The sequence below is a fragment of the Seriola lalandi genome, unplaced genomic scaffold (assembly GCF_002814215.2).
Source record: "Seriola lalandi dorsalis isolate HSWRI2012SDOR001 ecotype SW California unplaced genomic scaffold, Sedor1 jcf7180002054945, whole genome shotgun sequence".
NCBI classification, from domain to species: Eukaryota; Metazoa; Chordata; class Actinopteri; order Carangiformes; family Carangidae; genus Seriola; species Seriola lalandi.
The window spans coordinates 2774192-2798382 of NW_019525496.1; the positions used below are offsets into that span (position 1 = coordinate 2774192).

Sequence of the window (24191 nt, forward strand, 5' to 3'; positions counted from 1 at the left end):
TCACCATTCGTGTTTAGCTGTACGTAGCAGATGGGTGCTGGTGTGTATCTGAGATTCCCCGCACGTGCAGGGCATTAGTTCTCCGTTTGCAGGCTAAATCCTCATGTTGTTGAAGCGGTGTCAGTTGCCTCTGCCACGACACAAAGCTTATCTTTTACCAACTCCCGTACCCTCTTGGGAAGAGGAGACATGGAGGCGCGGCAGTGGATGAGGGGATGAGTAAAAGAAGGCAGGAAGCAACTGGCTGGTGTAAATAACCCTGGGCTCTGGGGGAAGGTTAAGATGCCAATGCCATGCTGAATACTAAGCGTCATCCCTGAAGGACTCAGTGCCCCTGCACCCAGCCTGTCCTCCCCATCTGACAGAACTCTGTGCCTCTCATGCCAGTCATCACATCGGTGTGTCAGTGCACACAGGTCTCTATTTGTCAGCGACTATGGCCACCATCCAACCTGTTGATTGACATTTGCTATATTAATATTGCATTAAAACACCACAGGTGGCAGACTGGATGATTTTTTTGGTTTGAGTCAGGGAAAATTTTTAAAATCCAGCAAAGTAAAATGTCACCCACTGTAACTTCAGGCAAAACTGAATAGATAAATTCCTCATATTGCTCCTGTTTACTTAAGGTTTTCAATTCAGCGCCAATTCAGCGCCTGTTCACTTACAGCATTTGACATTTTGAAATAATATATATCCTCTCAGACATAATACAAAAAAAAAAAAACAATAGCATGGAATAATTAATTATACCTCTTGTGAAAATCATAATTGCAGTGTAACAGTTTGCCAATGTGTTTGCCAGTTTTTAAATCCAGAAATACAGGGGTGTACGATAAGCTGAACAACAGTACATATAGGTGTGCATGCATATTATACAGTATGTGCATATAAAGTATGTCTATTTTCTACTACTTTTTTTCTCCATGAGGTAACTATGGTAACGTTCTCAGCAGTTTAATAACTTGGAAGATACAAACTTGGTGAAAAACTGGAGCTATACTTTGTCCACACACATAAACTTGAAACAATGTGGCTCTTTGCTAAATCAACTGAGGTAATCTTATGATCTAGGATCCTCACCTTTTACCTCCGACCAACACACCGCATGAAACCAGGGAGGAGACATCAGTGTGTGAGACTTCATCATGGCTTCCCATTTACTAACTATTTCCTCTGGGCACACAACTATTTATTCCCCCTATTTTCTCAAAAGTGGAAATGAAATGAGACCCAAAGAAGCAAAAATGAAAAAAGAAAAAAGGAAAACAAGTGTGCGGGTAAATCTCTCCTGCCAAAGGCAACGTTGCGACATTATCTTTTCGTCACAGCTTAACAGAGGCCTGCTCCTTTGAGTATGTGTTTCTATGTATGTGTTTATGTGTTGTTCGAGAGTGTGTGCACATACGTGTGCAAGCCATAACCGAATGAGTATGCATGTGTGTGTGTGTGTGTGTGTGTGTGTGTGTGTGTGTGTGTGTGTGTGTGTGTGTGCATGCGACACATTTTCCCATGCTTGTGTGAGTTTCAAAAGCGTTTGCCGTTGTGCTCAAAATGAAAGGCGTCGTGTTTACCTACACACACGTTCATCTGCAGATTAGCCTGCGGCTGCGTGCCTGCCCCCATGCAGGAAAGAGTGGAAATACACACTTTCTAGCAGCCTTTGTTGAGCTTCACTACCTGCTCGCTCTAAATAAGCTCCTCTCAAATACACTTTAATATCCTCCGACAAGGGATGATGCTGCAACTCACACGCTGGAAGAGCGACTTCACAAACCTTCAAAATGAACTAACTGCAGTCAGTCATGTTGCATTAATAAAGAGAGACGCTCTTGAATTTGTTGAATTAAGTTTTAGTCTGGTTTGATTGAAAGCTCTGATGAAACTGCAGAGGAAAAGCTGTATAATATTTTTTTTTTTTTTTTTGCATAGTCTTACAGTATCCTAGAAAACTCAGATCGGACTATTACTGACTGTTTCTGTTTGTCTGTGCTGCTTTCTTTTCTTTTTTTCCCGTCCTGCATGGTCGTCCCCCCCCCGCTCGCTGTGCTCTTGAATGTCGCGAAAATCCAATTAGGTGGACACATTCTGCGAGAACCGCGCTCCATGATAGCAATCATATGAATTCTTCATATAGGATTTTTCGATGCTCCCCTCTTGTTGCTCACACCGTGTCTACACAAAAGATAGAGTAATTGGCAAACAGATCTCCATACAAAATGTGTCTCCCCTCTCGTTTATGGCCACTCAGCATAACAATAGGTACTTCTGTAATCTCTGCTGTGTGATTCAGAAATGAAAAAGCAATGAAATGTTTCTCCTGGCATGTGGGGAAAACGACTGCTACTGTGGGTAGTGCATGTTACCAGCACTTAGTGGCTCCCCCACTGACACATGAGCAAGAGGCACATAATTGTCTAATGTACTGCTCTGTTTGACTGTTATTACAGAGTCTTTTCTGGCAGGCCATGGCACTTCCTTCAACAGCCCTGCTCTACCAAATAAAGCTAAAACTGTGCCAGACTATAAGCTGTAATAGATGCTAACATTTGCATGGATACACGTGGGAAATCCTAAATGCTATCTTATCATTTATGTTGACATTATGCAGCTTATAAACAGGGAGCAGGTGAATAATTCATTCTAAGAGAATAGGCTGATGTGAGGCTGATAGAGAGAGGATATTATGTTTACCTGATCATGCTGACAGCAAGCAGACAGTGAAGGTCTGTCTCACCCTTATGCTCTATATTACAGTTTTCATAAAGGGACTCAAAAATGTTGTGTTAGCGCATTATACTCGAATCACTCCAGCTGTCGTCCTATTGACATTTTAACTGTTTCAGATCTCCGAGCCCCCTGTACGTCTACACGGTACACACACAGCTTATTCTGGTCTCTTGTAACCTGTGGTTCCGAAGCATCTGTTTTTCCTTTTCTGATGAATGGTTGAGATGAGCAGCATGACAGATGGATTTAAGTTACTGCAGAGCACAGTCACGCTTTGTGCCTGCAAACACACTGACTCAGTCGCTCAGCCTCTTCCCTAACCTTCCTATCTCCCTTTCTGTCTCACTGTCTTTCTATTTACCTTAATTCCTGCCTTCCTATGGCCTGGCCTTCAGCAGTTCTTTACCTTTTTTTTTTTTTTTTTGAAAAGGAAATAAGAAGAAAAAAAATGAAAGGATTAATAATCAGCAGCCATGCTAGCAGCTTTGTCTATAGGTATTTCTCTTTCATGCAGATCAGTCTAAAACAATGTGGTTCTCTGCACAGCTCTGGTTCCCTGCCTGTACTCAGAGGCACACATTTGGAGAGACTTGATCTTGCTGTTACTGGAGATCAACCCTGTCCCCTTTCTTTGTAGGAGATGTATTTGCAACTGCATTCAATTTTAATACATAATGAAAAATATATTGTTAATTTACGTAATGGGCAAGTTGCAAATGTGTTGATACTGAACAGTAAAATGTTCACAGACAACAGATTTGTTTTACACTAAAATATCTGATTGTGCAATAGAACATCCACCTGTAACAATATCATTACACTTTTGTTATGGTTGTGTTTAGGCACTTGGTGTAGGTTAGACAGAGATCGTGGTCTGTTTTAAAACAGAAAAAATGCACAGTGACTTCAGACATGATGTTTATTTATATTTTAACCAAACCACAATCTTGCCCTAACCTTAACCAAAGTGCTTTTGTTGCCTAAACCTAACCACAGGCGGGACTGTGGATGCGAACCCTGGTCTCTGGTGCGACAGTTGTGAGCTTGTACCCCTGCCACACAACCGCTGGTAAATTCTCTCTTCTCTCTGTGTGGCAAGGCAATTATGTTTCCATACAAAATGTATTTGCTGTTGCAGTTCAGTTGGACAGTTACAGTTGTAACGTTGTAATCGCGAGGATACAGTGTCTGGGAAACATGAATGTTTGTAGAAAAAAGAAAAAAGAAAAAATGTCTGTGTTTGTCCCAAATCATCTGGTCTGATATTTCACAGGATAAGTGAAAGCTCTGACCTTCTGGTGACATCAGGGGTCATTAGGATTATTCATTCTATTGGCATCATGGAAATCTGCATCAAATTTAATTGCAGTCCATCCAGTGGTTATTGTGAATCTTCTGTTTGGACCAAAGTGGTGAACAAACTGACATCAACATCTTTAGAGCCAAGATGCAAGGGTGACTAAAAAGAAACCATTACAATCAGTGTTGTGCATGAACACTGTTCATTGTACGCGTTCATATTTTTAGCGAACGCTGGACTGAACGAATCAGTTTACAAATGATGAACTCACGTTTTACAACAGTTTTACAGAACGCCGCTTGACGTCTCCATAGACTCGGCCCAGCTCGGCTGGTGCTCGTGGTACAGATTCATCTACTGCTGCTGAAGCCAGTTTGTTTGAACATTTGAAACAGTTTCATGAACAGACAAGTGAAGAGTCGGACGGATTATATTTATAAACGGATTTTAAATGTAACTCATGTCTGTGATTCTGCAGTGGTGTACAACAATTCATTTAGTTTGGGAGTGGCAATGATTTGGGGCTGGAGATGGATGGGTAGAAGGAGGTTCTATTTAAAAAGAATATGGTCTTTATTATTTAAAAAAAATGAATGTGAACTAGTTCATTTTCATCTGTACGAACTGAACTTTGAAATAGTTATTTTTAAGTGTGAACTGGCACAACACTTTATACAATACAGGGCTGGACAATCAACTGAAAACATAGCAAAACTTACATATAGAAACTCACACTGACTTCATCGTAATGTTGGTTCATTTGGTTCATTTTCCTAAAATGCATGCTATTCATTAACTGTCGCACTCGCGTGTCTCCAACTAATGTTAGTCCACATTCATTTAAAGCGAAGCCGGCGATATGGACGTCACGAGCGCAAACACTGAGCCTCGGGCTACATCCACACTGATGCGTTTAGTTTTAAAACACATCACCTTTGCTACGTTTAAGCTTAGGATCCACACTACTCATGAGTTTTTTAAAACTGAGACCTTTGGAAATGTTGCTGGCCCTGTTTTAGTTTGACAACTCTGTGGCAGAAACAGAGACTTTTGGAAACGATGGCTCAGACATCCGCCTCGCCTCCTGATTGGGTCTCATCAGTCAGGACTACCAACATTGGTGATGTCTCCAAAAAAAGACAGAGACTGATAAGCGCCAAAGTAATCAATCATTAATCATAATCGAGGTAAAACTTTGAAATGATTGTGGTACTGATTTGAAACCATATAACCCAGCCGTACAACAGTACATCTCTTCACAACCGCATACACTCATGAGCAAACAGGTTCACACAGCCGCTCAATGCTGTCTAATAGCTGAGAGGAAGGGTTGGTGTGGTAAATACATCAACAACACCACAATCCATTAAAGATATATGACCCGCTGCATACACACTCAGACATATACAAAAACACACACACAAACACACACACACACACACACACACACACATGCAAACACCAAATCAAGAAAAAAAAGCATCAAAAATTCATTTTAGAATTTTTGAGACTTTGGAAAAGTTTCCATTCTCATTGTACATTTGAGACATAAAATAAGTCTATTTTGATATTTCGCTTTGGGATTGGAGTGTGGGCGTTTGGCCTGATTTATTTTTTGTTTGCCACTGTGTATGTGTGTGTGTGTGTGTGTGTGTGTGTGTGTGTGTGTGTGTGTGTGTGTGTGTGTGTGTGTGCGCGTGCATTCGTTCCAGTGTCTGCTCTCACAGCAGTTACGGTCTGCGAAGCAGCAGACTCGTAGATGAGCGCAGTGCTTTACACTGTTCCATTAGCCATCAACCACAAACCATCACAATGTACAGTCCTCCTGCTGTCTTTGTGCAATTCCCCCACACTGCAGCTCCTCTCTTTTCCCCGATCCCTGCCGAGCTGTAGCATTCCCTGCACACTGTTTATGTAGGCAGAATGGCACAATAAAACAGGAAATGCTTCCTCAGGGAGCTGCTGATTGTGGATGCATATGGTCCTCAGAGGAGTCAGAGGATGGAAATGGTCAGAATAGGTCACCAAACCCTGTGATGCATGTGAGCCGACAGAGCCAGATGGCAGGAGGCCACAGAGGTAACTGGAGTGCAGCCCGGGTCGCGAGACACAGACCACAGGCTGGGGACTCCCATTATCATCCAGCCTCAACCTTATTGGATTTCCCCCGGAAATGTTTATTTCTTTCACTGCCCCGCTGAGAAGTAGCTTTCCTCCTTATCTCATCACTATTTATTACAGGAGCCCCGGGGGGAGGAGGGGCGGCAGAGAGAGAGAGAGAGCAGAGACACAGAGTCAGGAGAGGAAAAGAATGAGAAGAAAGAAATATACTGTAGCTGCAGCATGATTTTCTTCACTTTTCATCCAAGAAAGGGTCTTGATGACATGAAATGGCATTCAGAATCAGGAACGGACCACTCTGTGTTTTCTGATTGCTTCTGTTCTACCTGCATCTACTTCTCTTTGTTCAGCTCAGTTTGGCTCAGACTTACTACGGTGCCAACTCGTCAGGCTCTCTCAAGATTGCTGACAATTTTGAGTTGCATCTAGTTGCATCTCCTTAAACTGTCTGCTAATGCTGCTGCCTTTTTTTTTTTTTTTTTTTTTTTTTTTTTTGCACTTTCTTTTTTTTTTTGCACTTTTTCCCCTTTTTCCCTCTGTGGTCCATTGTTTCTTTGCTTCCCCTCTACTTGTGTAATACTTAGTATTCAGAACATTCAGTCTTGATTGTGGCTTCGCAGGGAAACTATTCACAGACTGAGGGGAGCCCAGGTGCATTGATACAAAGTGTTCCCTCCTCTTTCATTTTCAGGGGGGGATGTCAGATTGTCAAAATTTGAGTTCTCCCCAAATGCTGTGAGCCTTGCCCTTGACTCCAGTCTTTATTTGTGTCCTAGAATGCCACACAACCGAGTGATTGAGTTTAGTTGTATTAGATGTGCACAGAAGACGGCAGGGAAGCATAAAGATCCCTCTACCTGAAGTGCACAATGTACAGTTTATAAAAAATATATTTTTTTAGCGATACTGCCGGCATTGGCTCTAGTGATGGCATTGTCATTTTGTTGGATGGATTGTTGTTTGGTCAAAACATATCTCAGATCCTCTACAGTCATTCATCGTTCCCAGATGATACAGACTTTGGTGACATCCTAACCAGTGCTTACCGATAAATCGCCATCGCCATATGAACATGTGCAATAAACATCGCAATAGTCTGACTGAAACGCAATGAATTAGAAAAAAATATTTTATGTACACACGCCATGCAGTCACACAGGGTTTTCTAGGTGCAGCGCCTGAGCCAAATGAACCGGAAAAAAAAACTGTACAGTGTTTTGGTGTCAGGACTGCGGCCTCTTACAAACACACACACAGTGAACAGCACAGAGTGGAGACCAATGAGGAGTGAACTTTTTAGCAGAGATCAAACAACAGTCGTCGCTCTGTGAGTGTCATCACAACCTTTGGGAGTAAAAAAAAGCAATCAGCGTCCTTCATCACACCACCTGTTCAACATGCAGAAAAGCCACGTTTTCCAACTTCTCCCATCCAGCGTGGTTTGTTTTACACGAGCACAGCGCGCCAACGTTAAGCTAATAGTGAACTGTTATGAACAAGCTAAAAGGAAAACTTTTTATAGACTTATAACTACAGCCTGAGACATGGTCTTGCAGCGCAACCAGGAGGTCAAAGTTTTCACTTGTCTAGTGAAATATCTCAACATCTACTCGATGGAGTGGCACCAAATCCTCTGCAAACATTAATGGTCCACAGACAATGAAGTTTTCATTCAGCGCCATCATCAGGTCAAATTTTTACTTTAAACACGACATTCCCTTCAGCCTCAGCTGTACCTGCAAACGTTAGCAATACTAAAATTGTACCTGCAAAACATCTCCATGTGAGCATTGTCATTGTGAACATGTTGGTAGTATTTAGCTCAAAGCGTCATGCTTGGAGTTTAATAAATATACTCTGTTGAATGTTAGTTTTAATACAGTAAATATGAGGATTGCTTAGTTGGTTGTATTTTTAGACAGGCCCTGTTTTAAGGCTTATATTTCCTGGCAGAGCTTAAAGCATGAATTTAATAGTCACTGGAGTCGGATGACTGCTATTTAACCCTGAAGGATTCTCCTATACTGGCTGGTTACAAGGCCAAACTGCCCATTAAGTCAATAAAAGACACTTCAACAGTTCTCCAACAACTGCTCTGTGAGCTTGGATATGGTCTGTGGAGTAATGACTGGTTCCCCTCTGAGACTTGACTGTGTTTAAAACATTCTGAAGCCTCCCTTGAAACCACTGATAGACATCCTGATCAGTGAAGTGCAAAGAAACCAGATACAAGACCCCGCTGCTCCCTTTGGGACACAAGGAGGACGATGCATGGGCTTTTTGTGTTACAGTTGTATGCTCACTGCCAGTAAGTTCTTGAACAGTGGATCTTCTATTTAGTGAGAGAAAGAAATTCCAACATTGAATTGACATTGTGAGCTTTTATTTTGTGGTATTCTTTGTCTTCCAGGATTTGCAGTAAGGTTGAGATGAAGTGTTGTAATTTACACTTTTCCTCCACCTGTAGTAAACAGGTTGGGACAATTCCCTGCTATTCCAATATGTTTAAGTTTTGCAAGCAGGTTCTTGGAGGAGGAGGAGGAGGACGGGGAAGAGGAGGAGGAGGGATGGGAACATAAATACAGACTTGTAGCCAAAACTGTGTGTAGACTGTGTGTTTTTAAGGTTGCAAATACTGTATATCATATCTTGCAGCAGCTTTGTATTATGAGCTATTGATCCTGTAGGAAATCAGTGTATTTTACTGTGCTAAAAAACAGTATTTAAAAGTAATATAGAAAATATCAAAACAAATAATTAATGATAAAATACTAACAAACAACAACACTGGCTCACCGTAATGCATTGCCCAATACAACTTTTTTATTTATGTATTTATATTTGTTCAGATTTTTGGTTAAAATTATCAACGCTAAGGGACAAAACTGTAACAGTAGGAGCCAGGTTTCGAGTCCAGTTTCCTTCGAGTTCCTTTATTTATTCACTAACCTCGAATATGGAACAGAACAACAGGGTAAAAGTGATTTAGTACTGAACTTGAATGACGTTTAGGAACTCAAAAGAGACAGATTTTTAAAAGGGAAAGGTCAAAAGCACTACGATAGAGATCTAGGACTTTTAGTCCCTAGAATGGGCCAAGCTGCAAAACTGCTGCATCCTATGTTACAACTCAATAGCATGTTTTCATTAGACCTTCCCTTGCCTTGTAAATGCCCATGCCTTTCATCCTCCATGGCCACAGTTTATGATGTAGGTTACTGTGGTAAATTTGTCTCCAAGCCTCAACTGAGATGAATGTGATGACATCACTACGGTTATTTTTCAGACCTGACAACGTTCCCCCAGAGCCCACAGAGACATTATACAACTGTTATACACAAGCTGAGAAGTACTACCCATGACATGTAAAATTACTCATGTGCAAAATTGCCAATGTTCCCTTTTAACATATTCTGTGTTTATATTACCCTAGCCTAACCATCCTAGTTCAGTAGTCTACTTCTTGCTCGAATTTTTTTTCTTTTTTTTTTACTGTAGCAATTATTTAATCATCTTCCTTTGCAAAATGTGGAATGACAACCTGATAAAAAGACAAGCATGTCATATTTGTTTTGCCGTCTCCTCCCTAGTTTGACAACTTCTTGTTCCATTATGTTGACCCATTCAAGCACAGAGTGATCTTCAGTTCACAACTGTAAACACGAGACAGCGTAAGAGGATAGATGTTTTTATTTATGTAAACCTATAGCCTTTCGACTGTCACCCTCTGGTCGGGACAGGAAACCAAATAAATCACATATGGGTGCAACATCAACCTCCGCACACTTATGCATGCTGCTCATACACACATTCACCTTCTCTTTGTTGACTGGAAAAAGACAAAGTCACTGCTGAGAGATGATGAATGCGTCCGGGTTTGTTTTCATTCATAAACCCGATATCTGTTGGTGTTGTCAGGTGCAACACCTTAAAGTTCACCTCACGTCACACATGCTCTGAAAGATGGCCGTGGTGGCAAGAATTTATGACTCTATTGTTGCCCAGGCCGACACAGATCTCATCTCAAAAGACCAAAATAGACAAAAAATATTGTGATGTTGAGACTAAACATGTGATGTTCTGGCATAATCTGTAAATGTCTACTGGCCTTCGTTCATATACACACACACACACACACACACACACACACACACACACACACACACACACACACACAAAGGAGAGGAAAGCAGCTGGGAAAAACACATCAAAACATCCTACAAACACTGCAACACTAAATATGATCTCTCACACAAACACATGCACATATGGAGTGCAAACACACATGTATGCACTCACACATTCACAGTTACCCTCATGTGGTGCGTTTATCTTCATTCTCATAGAGATGGGAAGAGCATACCGTCTGTCACATTACCCATTTTCACTTCACATATAACCCCCTTCACAACATTATAAGACATCACATCAAAGAAAGAGGCTTGACTGGAGAGGGCAGACACACTCATCGGCATACAGACAGGCAATCGCATAGTGCATGTTAAAGTGCGGCAACAAATTCAGGATGAAAGCAAAGTCCCATCTTTGGTCTCATCTGCCAACCTGGTATGGATTGGATAGGGAAAGTGATTGGGCCTTCTGCTATAATTTAGTCTTCTCTTCAATCCCACAAGTTCGCTGTCACTCTCACACCAAATCACACGTGCCTTTGAGCGTCTTATACTATGGAACATTAGACTGAGTCTTTGTCTAAGTCTTTTTTATGTCAGCACTTGCACCCTTCGATCACTCTTCTGTACAACGGATATGCTTCAAAATATGGGTTAAGGTAAAGGGAGGTTTTCGTTTCCATTATTTTTTCTTTCTTTTTTTTTCTGGACATTTTCCTCCTTTGTAGTCGGCACTGAGCTAAGGACATTGACGCTGTAATTTTCCTGCAGTCAAAGAAATCTTTTCATAATGTCCTATTCAGACTGCAGGAGAGTGAATGTATTACTTAGGGAGGTAAAAGAGGGACAGGAGAGGCATAATGGTGCGGTCACACCCCCCTTATACCCTCATATAATGTCAAACAGCACATCCACAACTTATGGTTGTAAAAAGATGCTGTATTTTAGCATATTTGCAATTATCAGACAGATTAGGATACACACATTGCACGTTAAAATAGCAGGTGTTTTGGTTACCTGATTAACTGGTGGAAGACATAAGATAAGACACATGTTTAAAACAACCAGTTGTTCTCTTGGGAAAGGAAAACAGTGTGATCAAAACCACAATAACAGCTGTGACATCTTTTGAAGACAACACAGCGCGGTGAACCATCTGGAAGATGTATTTCGAGACAGAGTGAAGGCGGGAAAAAAAAAAAATCATTGTCTTTGTGGACGCAGCTGCTATGCATGGATCAGCTGGAGACATCCAACGATTCACTGAAATGAGGGTCTTTTTGGGAACAGAGGAGAATCGTTGCGCCTCATCCCTTCATAGACATGTCTCTCTTTCTCCTCAGAGTTAAGTTGAAAGAAGGAGTGACGTTTCTTGGGGCTCGTCCAAGCAACCCAACTCAGTGGATAGTTAGCCAGGATGTCAGGAGTGAAGGCCACCGGGTGGTGACTCTGCACTGTCGCAGGAAGGAGTCCGGCTATGATCAGCAAAGGTAAGCAGATAAATGACTTCACTTTAAAGGAACACATCAACGTGTTATACGTATACATATAAAACTTATACTTTTCATTAGTAAAGTGCTAAAAGATATGAACGTGTCTCCATTTCATTACATGTTTGTTTGTGTTTGACATACAGTATACCTTATTACCGTACAAAGTTGACAACACACTGGCAAACAGTTGCTTATTCATACCTCCAGCAGACACAGAGCAACTAGAAGTATTTAGAGTACACACGGTAAATGTAAGTCCGATATTCACTTTCCCTTTGGCCAATACGTCACTTTCCCTTTGGCTCTGTTTTGGTCTCTACCAACTCCCAAGGGAAATTCAGGGTCTTTAGCTGCTAGCTTTAGCTACTAGGTAAATACTTCACTATTGCTAGCTAACTTTGTCTGCAATTTGCGGGCCATGAAGCCAAAACAATGAGCTGAAAGACACTAAAATAGTAGTAAGTGATAATTCCCTGTTTGTTCATTAATACTGGTGACGCCCTCCACATTACACGTAGTCATTGTGTCCATTGTTAATTTAAAAATATTAATTATAGAAGCTTTAAAAACTGAACACTGATTAATATATTTATCTGGTCTTTACTGGTTTTTAGTTATATCGCATAGACTTTAAAGTAGACTTTATAACACAAGAAAAAAGTATTTGAATTATTTTACGGATGCTGCAAGCTCTCATTTTCTTACATTTTTGACACTGAGTTAGTAGCAAGATCACTTAGATTGAGTAATGGTCCAATCTTCTCAAAAATGTTTTTACAGTCTTTTATATCACCGTCATTTCAGAGAGTGCTACTGCTGATCGTTCACAATTTCCAGGAAACACACAAGCACTGACACATACAGTGTGAATGGCTACCTAAGTGATGTTCCCTTTACTGAAATGACACACTTGACTTGACATAAAGGCCATGGGATGTGTCTGTTGAGACCACTGTGGGGAGGGAAAAGTTGATAGACTAACGCAATACCCCCCTTCTCTCTCTTCATCCTCACTCTCTTTTTTATTTGCATACTTATTTTCTCCGCTGCCATAGCTGGTATAGCTGCTATAGCTGCTATAGCTTCAAAGTTGTTTTGGTCATTTCCTATCTGTATTCACGTCCTTAAACTAATCTGGCAGATAGAGCAGTGATTGCCAGCACTGGGAAAAAAGGTTGCTGTTAATTAACTGCTGATTGAAGGCCTTTGTGTGTTTTAATGGTTTTCCTTCTCGGATCAGGAAGTAGTTTTAATAAATCTAACTTTCTAGTGACAGGTGTAATTTTATGGATTAGAGACAGATTTGGGGTGGGAGAAAACTCCACTTATTTGCTCTTTAGCTTTCGTTCCACTTAGCAAATTCTACACCACCCCCTTAAGAAAACAGGACACTTGACATTGCAACTGCAACTTTATAATCAAAGTTGTTTAGGGGTTATTTAAGTGTAGAGCAGTCTATGAAACATGTGTAATTTGAATCTGTTGGTTCAGTGATTTGTTTAGACATGCTGCTATTAGTGGATCACTGCGAGGAATGATTGCAGTGTAACTACAATTCCACAGCCCATAAAACAAAGATAGCTGCGTCTTCCTTTGAATGGTCGTGGCTGTAAAATCAGAAGCAGCTAATGAAGATTTCCTTTAATTGACATGTCATACAGTAATTTGTTGTACCGCGGTGCAGTAGCTCAGTCATGCTGTGGCGGATGTGCCAGTGGCATGTTTTGAACATGGTTTTAATATTTTCACTTCTCAGAGCATACAGTACAACTTTACTTTATTAGCAGTCAGTTGCAAACATGAACTGCCTTGGGAACTGAAAGTCGCCTCCGCACAGAAACTTCTTTTCAGACCTTCCATTCTCTCAAATAATAAGTTCTGACCTCTCAGTCTTATAAATAGAAAGGTTTCAGTTTACTGCAAATACACAGGGACACAAAACATGCTGCTAATAATTTTACTTAACAATGACGGCCAGAATATCTACCTACTGTATTTTCTGATTATGACTAAAACAACATACTGAAAATGATTTCTATTGCCAGATTCATTGTTAATTTTAGCATGAAGCCTGAATGATGAAAGCCACTTTGATTCTCTTCGGCAGCTGGCGTCAGCAGTTTAGTGAATTCTCTCGGAAATACATTCACGTTTTATTTGTGGAATAAAATGTTTGTTTTAAAATCCCAAACCACTAATTGCCAAACTGAATGTGTGAGGGCCTGCCCGAGTCTGTCCAAGCTGAATTCTCGGCCTTTAGCAATAATGTTCCCATGGATCCGATATAAAAAGCCTGTGCGGGGCTCTGAGCGGAGCTGCAGCATCTTGAACAACATTAAAAAGGAGATTTCAACAAACTGCAGCAGAGAGCAGCAACACTTGGCAGCTGGCTCCTCCTTCCCTCCGGAGCCGCCACCCCACCTCCCCCCTTTCATGCAGGTATTATTCTCTCTGTTCTACCTCATGACCTCACCTCCATTGCCACACACACGCGGGCTTGCTTTGTTACTGTAGTAAAATCATGTTTTATTGATTTACTAAGCGAAGGAGCCTGAGACAAGTGTGAGCATATTTAGTCTAATCCCTGCTGTTTGGGCCATGTACGATGGACTGCTCCTTAATCCCCACAGCTGTCAAAGTCACTTCACAGAGAAGACCAAAGACGCCCCATGATGGCTATATAATACACAATGCTCCAGTTTTTCTTTCGTCTTGTCCTCCCTGCTCCCAGTCATTTCAATGGAGCTCTTTTAGAAGGGGATTAAACGTAGCTATCTCATCTGTTGAGCTGTCATTCAGCCTTCTTTCTTCTCTCCTCCTTTCTCGAGGATATGAGCGTGACGAGGTGTGAGGATGCTGTAGGTCAAACAAATGTGGATCTGGTTTGCATCTTAATTTTCGTTTGGTTTTTTATGAAGAACTTTTTAAGATGAACATGGTTGTCCATTTATCCGCATGTGAGGTCTGAACTGCATTTAGACACTGCTTTCATTCTCAACAGCCCCTCTCCCTAAATGTACAATGTATTTGACCAGTGAAATCCTGGATGTTTGGGTGGTATTCATTCTTAATTACTTGTCCTTATCTATAGTTAATTGTGCTCATGTCTGTTTTGGGTAAAGTTTATAATTTATCAGACTGCAGCACCGCCTTATTATTAAAATGTTCACTTCCAATCCTGTTAGGAAGGTGCTGAAGGATACAACGTCCAACTTGTGAATCATTCGAATCAAATCGTTTTGCCCCTTGAAATTCCCCAGCATTATATATTATTATTGTATATATATATATATATATATATATACACACAGACAGAGACACTTAAACCTCTGGGATGTAATCAAGAAAAAGGCATTGTTTGGATGGAGGCTGAGGGATTGTGAAACTAAACAAATGCATGTTTTTACAAAGAGGGAATTATCGATTGTCAGCAGCTTTCACATTCCTATTCTTTTGTTTTATATATTCTATATTTTTTTATATATTTTATAGCAATCGCTTGTTCTCGACTCTGGCCCCTAGTTGTGCTTTTACATGTGTAATGAAATTAAAAGAGTCAATAGCAAAAGCAACACAATTGATAACACCCTCCAATTAGCTAAAAACATACACAAGAACAGTCTAAATAGAGACAATAACAGCACAGCAACCTACAAGTAGCCAAACAAAAACAATTAACAATAGACAAAATTTCCTAGAGGAACCTTTGTTGTGAAAGAGTCTGTGTCTGGAGATAACTTGATTTCAGGTGGTAATGTTTTCTAGAGTTGACAGCCCTTTATGGAGAAAGCCGATTGTCCAAATATAGTTCTTTGATGTGATAATTTACAGTTGCCATTCACCACACTCCTAGTTACTCTGTTACTGTTTCGCCTTTGGATGTTTGCAATAATTTAAAAAGCAGTTAAAGAATAGTGTATCCGTTAAAGATGGAGACTCTTTCTCTTTTTTGTCTCAAGGCTGGAATTGAAAGGTAAGATAGGATCAGCGAGCGCAGCTGTTAGAAATTGAGCTAATGACACCGGCATACATATATGTCATCAGTAACTGCTCTCATGATTGTGCCAAGGTTGGATTTTCATCTTAACACACACACACACACACACACACACACACACACACACACACACACGGATCGAGAATTGGAGCCAGAGCTCTTACTGTCAGCCATGGTGCAAATGGATCGTTGCCACTGCCACTGGACCTTGGATTGTAGAGTGGACTTAAGTGTCATTGAATAATGTCTGAGGGAGTGCTAATTGAAGCTAGTGTGTGTGTGTGTGTGTGTGTGTGTGTGTGTGTGTGTGTGTGTGTGTGTGTGTGTGTGTGTGTGTGCATGTGCCATGATGGGAGGCCAGCCCCACTGCAGGCATGAGAGCACAGCGTTACTGGGTCAGGTGCACCCCATGTGCAGGTTCAGTCAGTCACTTGAAGCTGCTCACACTGGCCAGCTGAGCCACTCCTTTCTTCCCATTCACAGCTGATGCTCCGACCACACCCGCCTCACTGTGAATACTCATTTAAAAAAGAAATCAATCAGACATGGCCATTGTGCGCTTTCTGCTATTTTCAACTTTCAAATTGACGCATCATCTTTTATATAACATAATATACATTTGTGACAGCTTTCATCAAACAATGTGAATTTCACCATACAACACATTCTTTTCAAGATGAATGACATATTTTGAATCTGTTTCTCAGCCCTGCAGACATTGGAATTTTGTCTTTGCCTGACTGGTGGCATCCAGCCTAATAAAAGCAATACTGAGGTGACAGTTTTTCATCAAATGGTCCTACAGTGTAAAGATAGGTTGGGGTTTTTGACTGAAAATAAGTGAACTGACTTCCCCCTGAAGGAAACACTGCAAAACAGCTGACGTCAGTTCTTTGCAGCTGAATGAAGGAAGTCTATTGAGTGTGCTATAATGAGTTAAAGCTAGAGTGTGAGACTTTTACATATAAATGAACGTCTGTATTCAAGCCCTTTGCCAAACGAGGTCAGACATTGCTGATTAATGCTGTCATTACCAGGTAAATCTCCCTGTTCTTCGCTGTATACTTAAGTCTTAAATCTGGTGTCTATGGCGATATTCCCACACTGGCCCACTTGTAGTGATGTGTTTTACACCATCAATGATTGGTTTGCCAACCGTAGCAATGGAGATGAAGTTGGCTACGTCAACTAGGAGTATGCCGGAAAAACCTAGGAAGGGAGGAGTCAAAGAAAGGTTCTGATGTTCCAGATAAGAAAGAAACTTGACGTTCAGAGGATGGAAATATTGCCATCGGTGTGGAGAGAACTGAAAAAAGAGGAGAGACTAAGGGCTGTCGCCTTGGACAGGCTGGTATTTGTAAAATATTTGGACTAGGCTATGTAGCTATTTCATTTACGCTGCCTAAATAATGGATTATTGTCTTGGAATAGCAGAAATTTCTCCGTATTTTTGTAAATATTTCTGAACACGAGCCCGGGCCTCTCCAGGGCTAATACTGTCATAAGCATGTGTCAACAGTGTTTGTGTAATTAAGCGCACTGCAGGTTTAGTAGCTGTCCATTATTTTGTCATGAGCTGTTGTAAAGAAAAGCCATATCTGCTCCAGTTGTGCTACAGGCTGGGTCGCACACAGTAAAGCTGCAATGGGTTAAAACAGATGAGACTGACTAAATAACAATGGATTTCGAAAAAAGCACTCATATAATACCTCCAGTAAGAGCTGGAATTACCCTTCTTCATTATCTTCATATTGTGAGAGAATGTTGTGCTTGTTATTACTTTAAAGACCAAGTAATTAATTGATGGATTATTCACTACTTTTAAGCATATGCATTAATTAGGTTGAAGTTCTATAAGTAGCAATTTGCCCACTCAAAGCTTGGCACCTGTTACCAGGCACAACAGACCTGTTAGGCTTTGGATTTCTTCACATCTTGAAACAGTATGTATGAAGCTCTAATGAGGATGATACTCACCCTGCATCGAAAGAGTTTAGAGAGTGGTGTATTTTCCTTTTTTTAATCACAATTCAAAAGACCAAAAGCTACGATTAACGACTCAGTGACGCTTTCTCCTGCACCAAACATGAAACCGAGTTGATAGTCAATAATAATTTCAAAAAGAAAACAGGAAATCATAAATAACAAGTCCAAACAGTCATTTTAGGGGCAGATCATGACAATTATAGTGTTGTAGTTGAGTTCCTAACTTTTTTTACGATGTTTATAATAAAAGTAATAATAATAATGTAGAATTGAGCAAAAAATTCTGGAAAAAAAAGTTTTCCAAGTTCCTATAAATGTCCGCCAGGAGCACGATGGGAAATAATCTAGTCTTGCAAATAGTGACCCTGCAAGATCCCCAGTCTTTAAAAAAAACTCTTGGCTTTAGATGTGAGAGGGTGTCAGACTTTAATCTTTTAAACCTTTTCAAAGTCTTGTAGGCATAACTTGCAAATGCTAGCATGGATGGCTATCGATCTCACTACCTACAGCAGTATAGTAAGATGGTCATTTCCAAAGGCAACGGGCTTCATTAGCAAACTACAATGTTAGCTAACCTGTAATGTGTTTATGGGTTACGTTAAAAAATAAACCATAGCAATGTAACATACATGCAATGTGTTATCTGTCATCCTGTAAATACTGGCACCTTCTATTTGACAGGTTAAGATTTTCAGTGATGGCGCTACAGTACATCAAAGAAATCAAAATGAGTCCCAATAGAAAGGGACAAAATTGCTATGTGGAGTACACACATTGGCTGAAGTGCACTCTGGTAGATTGAAAAGTTCACTTTGTCACCATTAAAAGCGAGCCCATTCAAAACAAAAGCAGTCCTGCTTCCTCAGCATGTCATAAGCCATAAGTGGAGGCTTCAGTAAAAGTGCCATGTCTGGGCCTTGGTAGTTCATTAAGACTGTCTGGCTGCAGATGGATCTCCCTTGTGAGCCACCACTTCATTAATCCCCCACACTACACCCAGCAGATGGACAGCAGGCCCTCCACTCATTACAGCGACTGTGGGTGGGTGTCACATATATACTGTATATAGTAATCTTTTTTCATTTTCCAAACTTCAAACAGCCTCATTGTGGTCTGTTCAACATTGTCAAGAATCTGCAGAGTTTGGATTAATGTGATTAAATTCATTGTACATTAATTTCACTATAAAGATACATGACTTTTCCTCTAAAGCAGACTTGTAAATCTCATCAATGTGAATGGTTGGGATCCCAGAGGGAAAGAAATCATACAGCTATGTAATAAGGGGTGAGATTTGGCAGGGACCTCACAATTTATCTCAATATCAAAGTCTAGAGAAGCTTTACGAACATAATTATTTATACTTTGCAACATTTACTGCAAAACTGGAATGAAACAAAGCACCCGGGATAGCTTTTTTAGACCTCAAGGCCCCTGCAAAAATATGATACATCTTCACATAAATTCTTTTCACAATATACAGTGGCAAGAAAAAGTATGTGAACCCTTTGGAGTGACCTGGTTTTCTGCATTAATTTGTCATAAAATGTGATTTGATCTTCATCTAAGTCTCAAGTTAAGACAAACACAATGTGCTTAAGCTAATATCACACAAACAATTACCATTTCTTTTTGTCTTTATTGAACACAGCTATCAAACATTCATGGTGCTGGTGGAAAAAGCAAGTGAACCCTTTGATTTAATAACTGGGTGAACATCAGTTGGCAGCAGTAACCTCAAACAAGCTCTTCTAGTAGCTGCTGATCAGACCTGCATAACGTTCAGGAGGAATTCTGGATCATTCTTCCTGACATATTTCTGAAGCTGTCTGGTGTGAATGTTTCTCTGAACAGCATCTCTGCTGGGTTAAGGTCTGGGCTCTGACTCCTTCTTTGAAGTCATTCTGTGGTAGATTTACTTTGATGTTTAGGGTCATTGTCCTGCTGCATCACCCAACTTCTACTGAGCTCCGGCAGGTGGACAGCCACCCTGACATTGTCCTGTGAGGTACCTTGATAAACTTGGAAATTCATTTTCCCCCTCGCTGATGTTGAGCTCTCCTGGCCCACAGTCAGCACAGCCCCAAATAATGATGCTCCCTCCTGTGCTTCACTTTCGGGATGATGTTTTCATGTCGGTTTGCAGTTCCCTATTTACACCTATGACACTGCAAACATTTTCCCAGTAGTGCTGTGGCATGTCATTGTGCTTTTTGGCAAACATCAGGGGGCACAGTGATGTGATGGAGTAATGAATCATCGTCAGCATATGGTAGACTCATACACAGAGATGTTAACCAGCTCCAATCATTATTTTAAGCCTCTAACTGTTGCGTAAGCGACGTTTACACATAAATGAAGGTAATTCCAAAGGGTTCACTCTTTTTTTTTTCTTGCCAGTGTACTGACACGTCCATGCTATTTCTGTGATTTCAAATTTGACTTGAAATTAGATGCTGAAACCTCATTTTAGCACAAATACATGTTTTTTTTTTAAGGTGCAACAGCCCAGAGAATGAGCCATACTCTGTAAGCTTTAATGCTGTATAATGCTGCATAAATCAAGACTGAAATGAAATGGCCCAATTACATTAGGGGCAAACAGGAATGTTAACTTGACAGTCTTAATGCTAACACCCTTAATAATGAATCAGCCCTATTCTCAGCGGACTCGCATTTACTGTAAACACTCTTCCTGGAGCCTCAGTATTTACCATTACACAACTGTCTACACGGCTCCATCTTCTTGTTCATCTCTTAATAATAGAAATGACATGTGATCAAGACTCATGTGTGCCAGCCCAGCTTTTTACTGACGGCTTTTTTTTCTTCTTTATCAAGATGGAGTGAATAAGTGTTATTAGGTGCTATAATGTAAGGATGATGAGAAATTTTAAATTGCATTTAATGGAATAGACATGCCTTGGTTTCCTTTATCACGTCTGAAGTAGAGATGTAGCATATTCTGTGTCTCCTCAGGACAGCCAGCTGATTACAGCAGTCAGCCCAGATTACATCTGACTGTTCAGGCTGCTCATCTCTTTCATTGCCAAGGAAACAATATGTGGGAATAATGTGTCAGTATGTGTCGTTGCACTTTTTCCCAGTTAAGTAATACGACAGTAATACCAGTCAATGGGGACGAGCTGATCTGTACCGCAGGTGACCATGAAGTTGGTTAGGTAACCCTCGTCAGATTTTAAAACTTACTAAGGAGATGCGAGGTTGCATGGGAACTCAGATTCACTCATCATGCCACGATGGATGCCGTCTATCAGAGTCTGTTTGTGGCTGGCACCATGTGGTAGATAGTGTATGTGGAGAGGAGGGACAGATTGTGGTTTGCATGTGTCCCAGAGAGTTCATGTGTTTCAGATTTATAAAGGTTTATGAGTGAATATCCTGCTCTTAGAGGTTAATCCTCTTGAGGATTAGATTGTTGCTACCAGTGTTTGGCGGGTTACATTAGGGTTTTTTTTTTTTTTAGTTACTTTCAGTAAAACTGTTTTTTTTAATCTAAAACAATAAGTAAAAGTAGAGTTATGTAGGTCAATGCATTTATATTGTTGTTTTTTTTATTTTCTTGTACAGCAGTTTTAGATTTAATTGCATATTTGTACACTAAGCCGTTCCACCATGAGCCACGCCTACAACAAGCCAACTTTTGTTTTGTTGCTTTCTTTCTGGTGTTTATAACTGACACCTTATAATAGATGGAATAAACTGACAACCTGACATATTTATCTGATTATTTGCAGTCACGTTCTGACCATTTGGCCTTTAAAATGTATTTAACACGGACATACGTGAATGTGAAGATTGATTTCAACATCATTCATTGATCATTTTGTGGTAACACTTAAGATTATGGCCTACAAAAAACAGTGTAATCATTTTGAACATACCGGGTATCGGTAAATGACTTAGCTGTACTGGGACAAATGAAGAGAAAAGACAATAGGTCAAGGAATTATGGAAGTAACAATTTTAATGCTTAAATTTATTTAAAAATGATGATATCCTTATGAAAATCATTTCTGGAAATTACATTCTAAAAGGTTTTTGAATATGGAGTACTTACTGACTGACTACAGAATACAGTATCACGGTTACGCCTAAGCCAGGGAGACGGGATCTGTAGCTATAGCTTTTAAATTGTATGTGCATGTTTTATAAATGACAGTAAAGTTTGGTGGAACTTTATCCATCTGACCATCAAAACTTATGTTATAATAGAAACAAACAAGCTTTTATGTCCTCGTATGTCATATCATAAACAAGGAAAAAGCCATTCAGTCATTCAAACACATTTATTGGATGTCTTTGAAAAAGACATCCAATAAAAAAGACATAATAAAAATAAAAAAAGACAACATACAGCAAAAAGAAGATGGTATCGAGCCATTCATCACTCACAAATCACATCAATTTTCTCTTCCATTTTTTTGAAAGCATTCGAGAGTAATTCCATTCGAGCCACTGTCTGTTCATTTGGTGACAGTGCAGTACCATCACGCCAAAAAATTCAATGTGTGGGAGAAGACTATTAGTGTGTTTGTGATTATATTTAAAATTTACATTTAACAAACTACTAAATGAGTAGATTTTTTTTTATAGTGGTCTCGCTTACTGCACAACTGGATGGAGCAGACCAACTCCCCCCTGCCTCTGTGAGGGATCAGGAGCCTTTGGTTTATTTTTGAAATATAGTGTGAAACAAAGGCCACAAATAAGCACATGGATTTATTTCCTGTGCTTTTCCCCCAATAAATAAATGTATGACTGTCCCAGCTGCAGAAATTTCCCTATGTTTTCAGAGCAGACAGACGCAGCTTTGGTGAAATTAGACCTGTGGTTAGATCAAAATTGTTGCTGTGCTCGCTGCAGGTAGCACTCAGCCAGAGAGACAAAGTGTGTTGAAATATAAACATCGAATTGTCTACAGTCATTCTGACAAACATACTGGTTGGTTGTTTCTCTTCTAATTACATCTTTGTAGATGTGTCTATTGAATAAGGATTTAGCGGGGTTCGCCTCATCCAGCACTCCGCCTCTGATGAACATCAACCGAGAAAAGGCTCCACTTGTCTTTAATAGTGCCACTCAAATTTCACTCAGAAACTCCCTCCCAACAGATTTATCAAACTGAATAGGCAAAAGAAACCTTGGCCTGCAGTTGGCTCTAATTAACCTCAGTTTAACTTGGCCTTCAAGATGATTAGCTTTTATACCGAAGCCTTTTTCCACTTAAAGAAATGCCTGCTCTGGCGCCAACGCTGTCTCATTTCTCTAACCTGCACGGGAGAAATATTTAAATGAGCCTATTAAAAGAGACCCTGGGCGGTTGAGTAAAGTATAGTAGCAGTAGTTGGAGAGAGAAGAGGGTGGGAGGGTGCACACGCACAAAGGAAGCGATGTTGAAGAAGTCAGTACATGGTACACAAATGGGCAACTCTGCTTTCAGTCAGAAGCAGATTCAGTCAACCAGAAGACAAACAGAAAAGGTCCGAGTCACATCCTCTGGCCTGCGCGACTGCACTTCTGCGTGCTAACACTGACAAGCAATCTTTTGCTGTCCTCCGTTATCATTCCTCGCCGAACAAGTAGAAAGCAGGACTCTGTCCAGCTGATAGCGTGCAGTGGAAAAGTAAGATGCCACTGTGGCCAGTGTTGGAGGCAGGCCTTACCAGCTCTGACATGTAATCAGGCGGTGTGTACACCTCAGTGGGCCACGAGGGAATCAGCAGCTGGACCCCGAGCGCCTCGACACAGCAGGACCAGCGGACATGTCCATGCCTCCAGATGAGATGCCACACTCTGTACATGTCACCTCTTCCCCCCTTGAACCCGCACACGTAAACACCTGGCACAGATACACGGCCGTACGCGCACATGTAAACAAGAGATTCACGTGTGTCGTGGGAGGGTCCTCGGGCTTGTCCTTGGCTGGGTGGAGGTCTGAAAACACATCCCTCACGACCTTCACCACAAGACCATATTCATGATGTACCGTCATTACAAGACCTTGATGCATATTATCTGCAAGATTTTCACGGCCGATGTGTCCGTCAGCGACAGCAAAAGCCACAACAGCATCTTCGTCATGTTGCGTGAGCGGCTCAGGCTGATGCAGCCAGATGTTTCAGACACTTGTGTTCGTCTGTCGTCACGTGACCGAACTCAACTCCTTTTTTTTTGCATTGAATCACTGCGCTGAATATGTAAATGGATGCCATTAAAGCTCTCTTTCTTTAATTAGTCTTTAGATTTCATGACTGACTGCTTCCAATTATGGATCAATGTCTCATTTCTGCACACAGACCTCTGGGTGTGTGAAGGGAGTTTTTCCGCTACAAAATGCTTTATAATTTCTCCTCTGCCAAGACGGCCGCTCAGATCACACTCCCTAACTTGCTGATCAATGAGAAATT

At 40.7% G+C, this 24191-nt stretch overlaps 1 protein-coding gene across 1 annotated transcript in view; it reads left to right on the forward strand.

The window, feature by feature from the left end:
* Window positions 1–24191, forward strand: part of si:dkeyp-14d3.1 (transmembrane protein 132C) — a 131123-nt gene that overhangs the window by 56630 nt on the left and 50302 nt on the right. The window contains exon 3 of the mRNA XM_023393853.2: window positions 11628–11774. Within this exon, the coding sequence (XP_023249621.1) occupies window positions 11628–11774 (147 nt within the window). The remainder of the gene's footprint in view (window positions 1–11627; window positions 11775–24191) is intronic.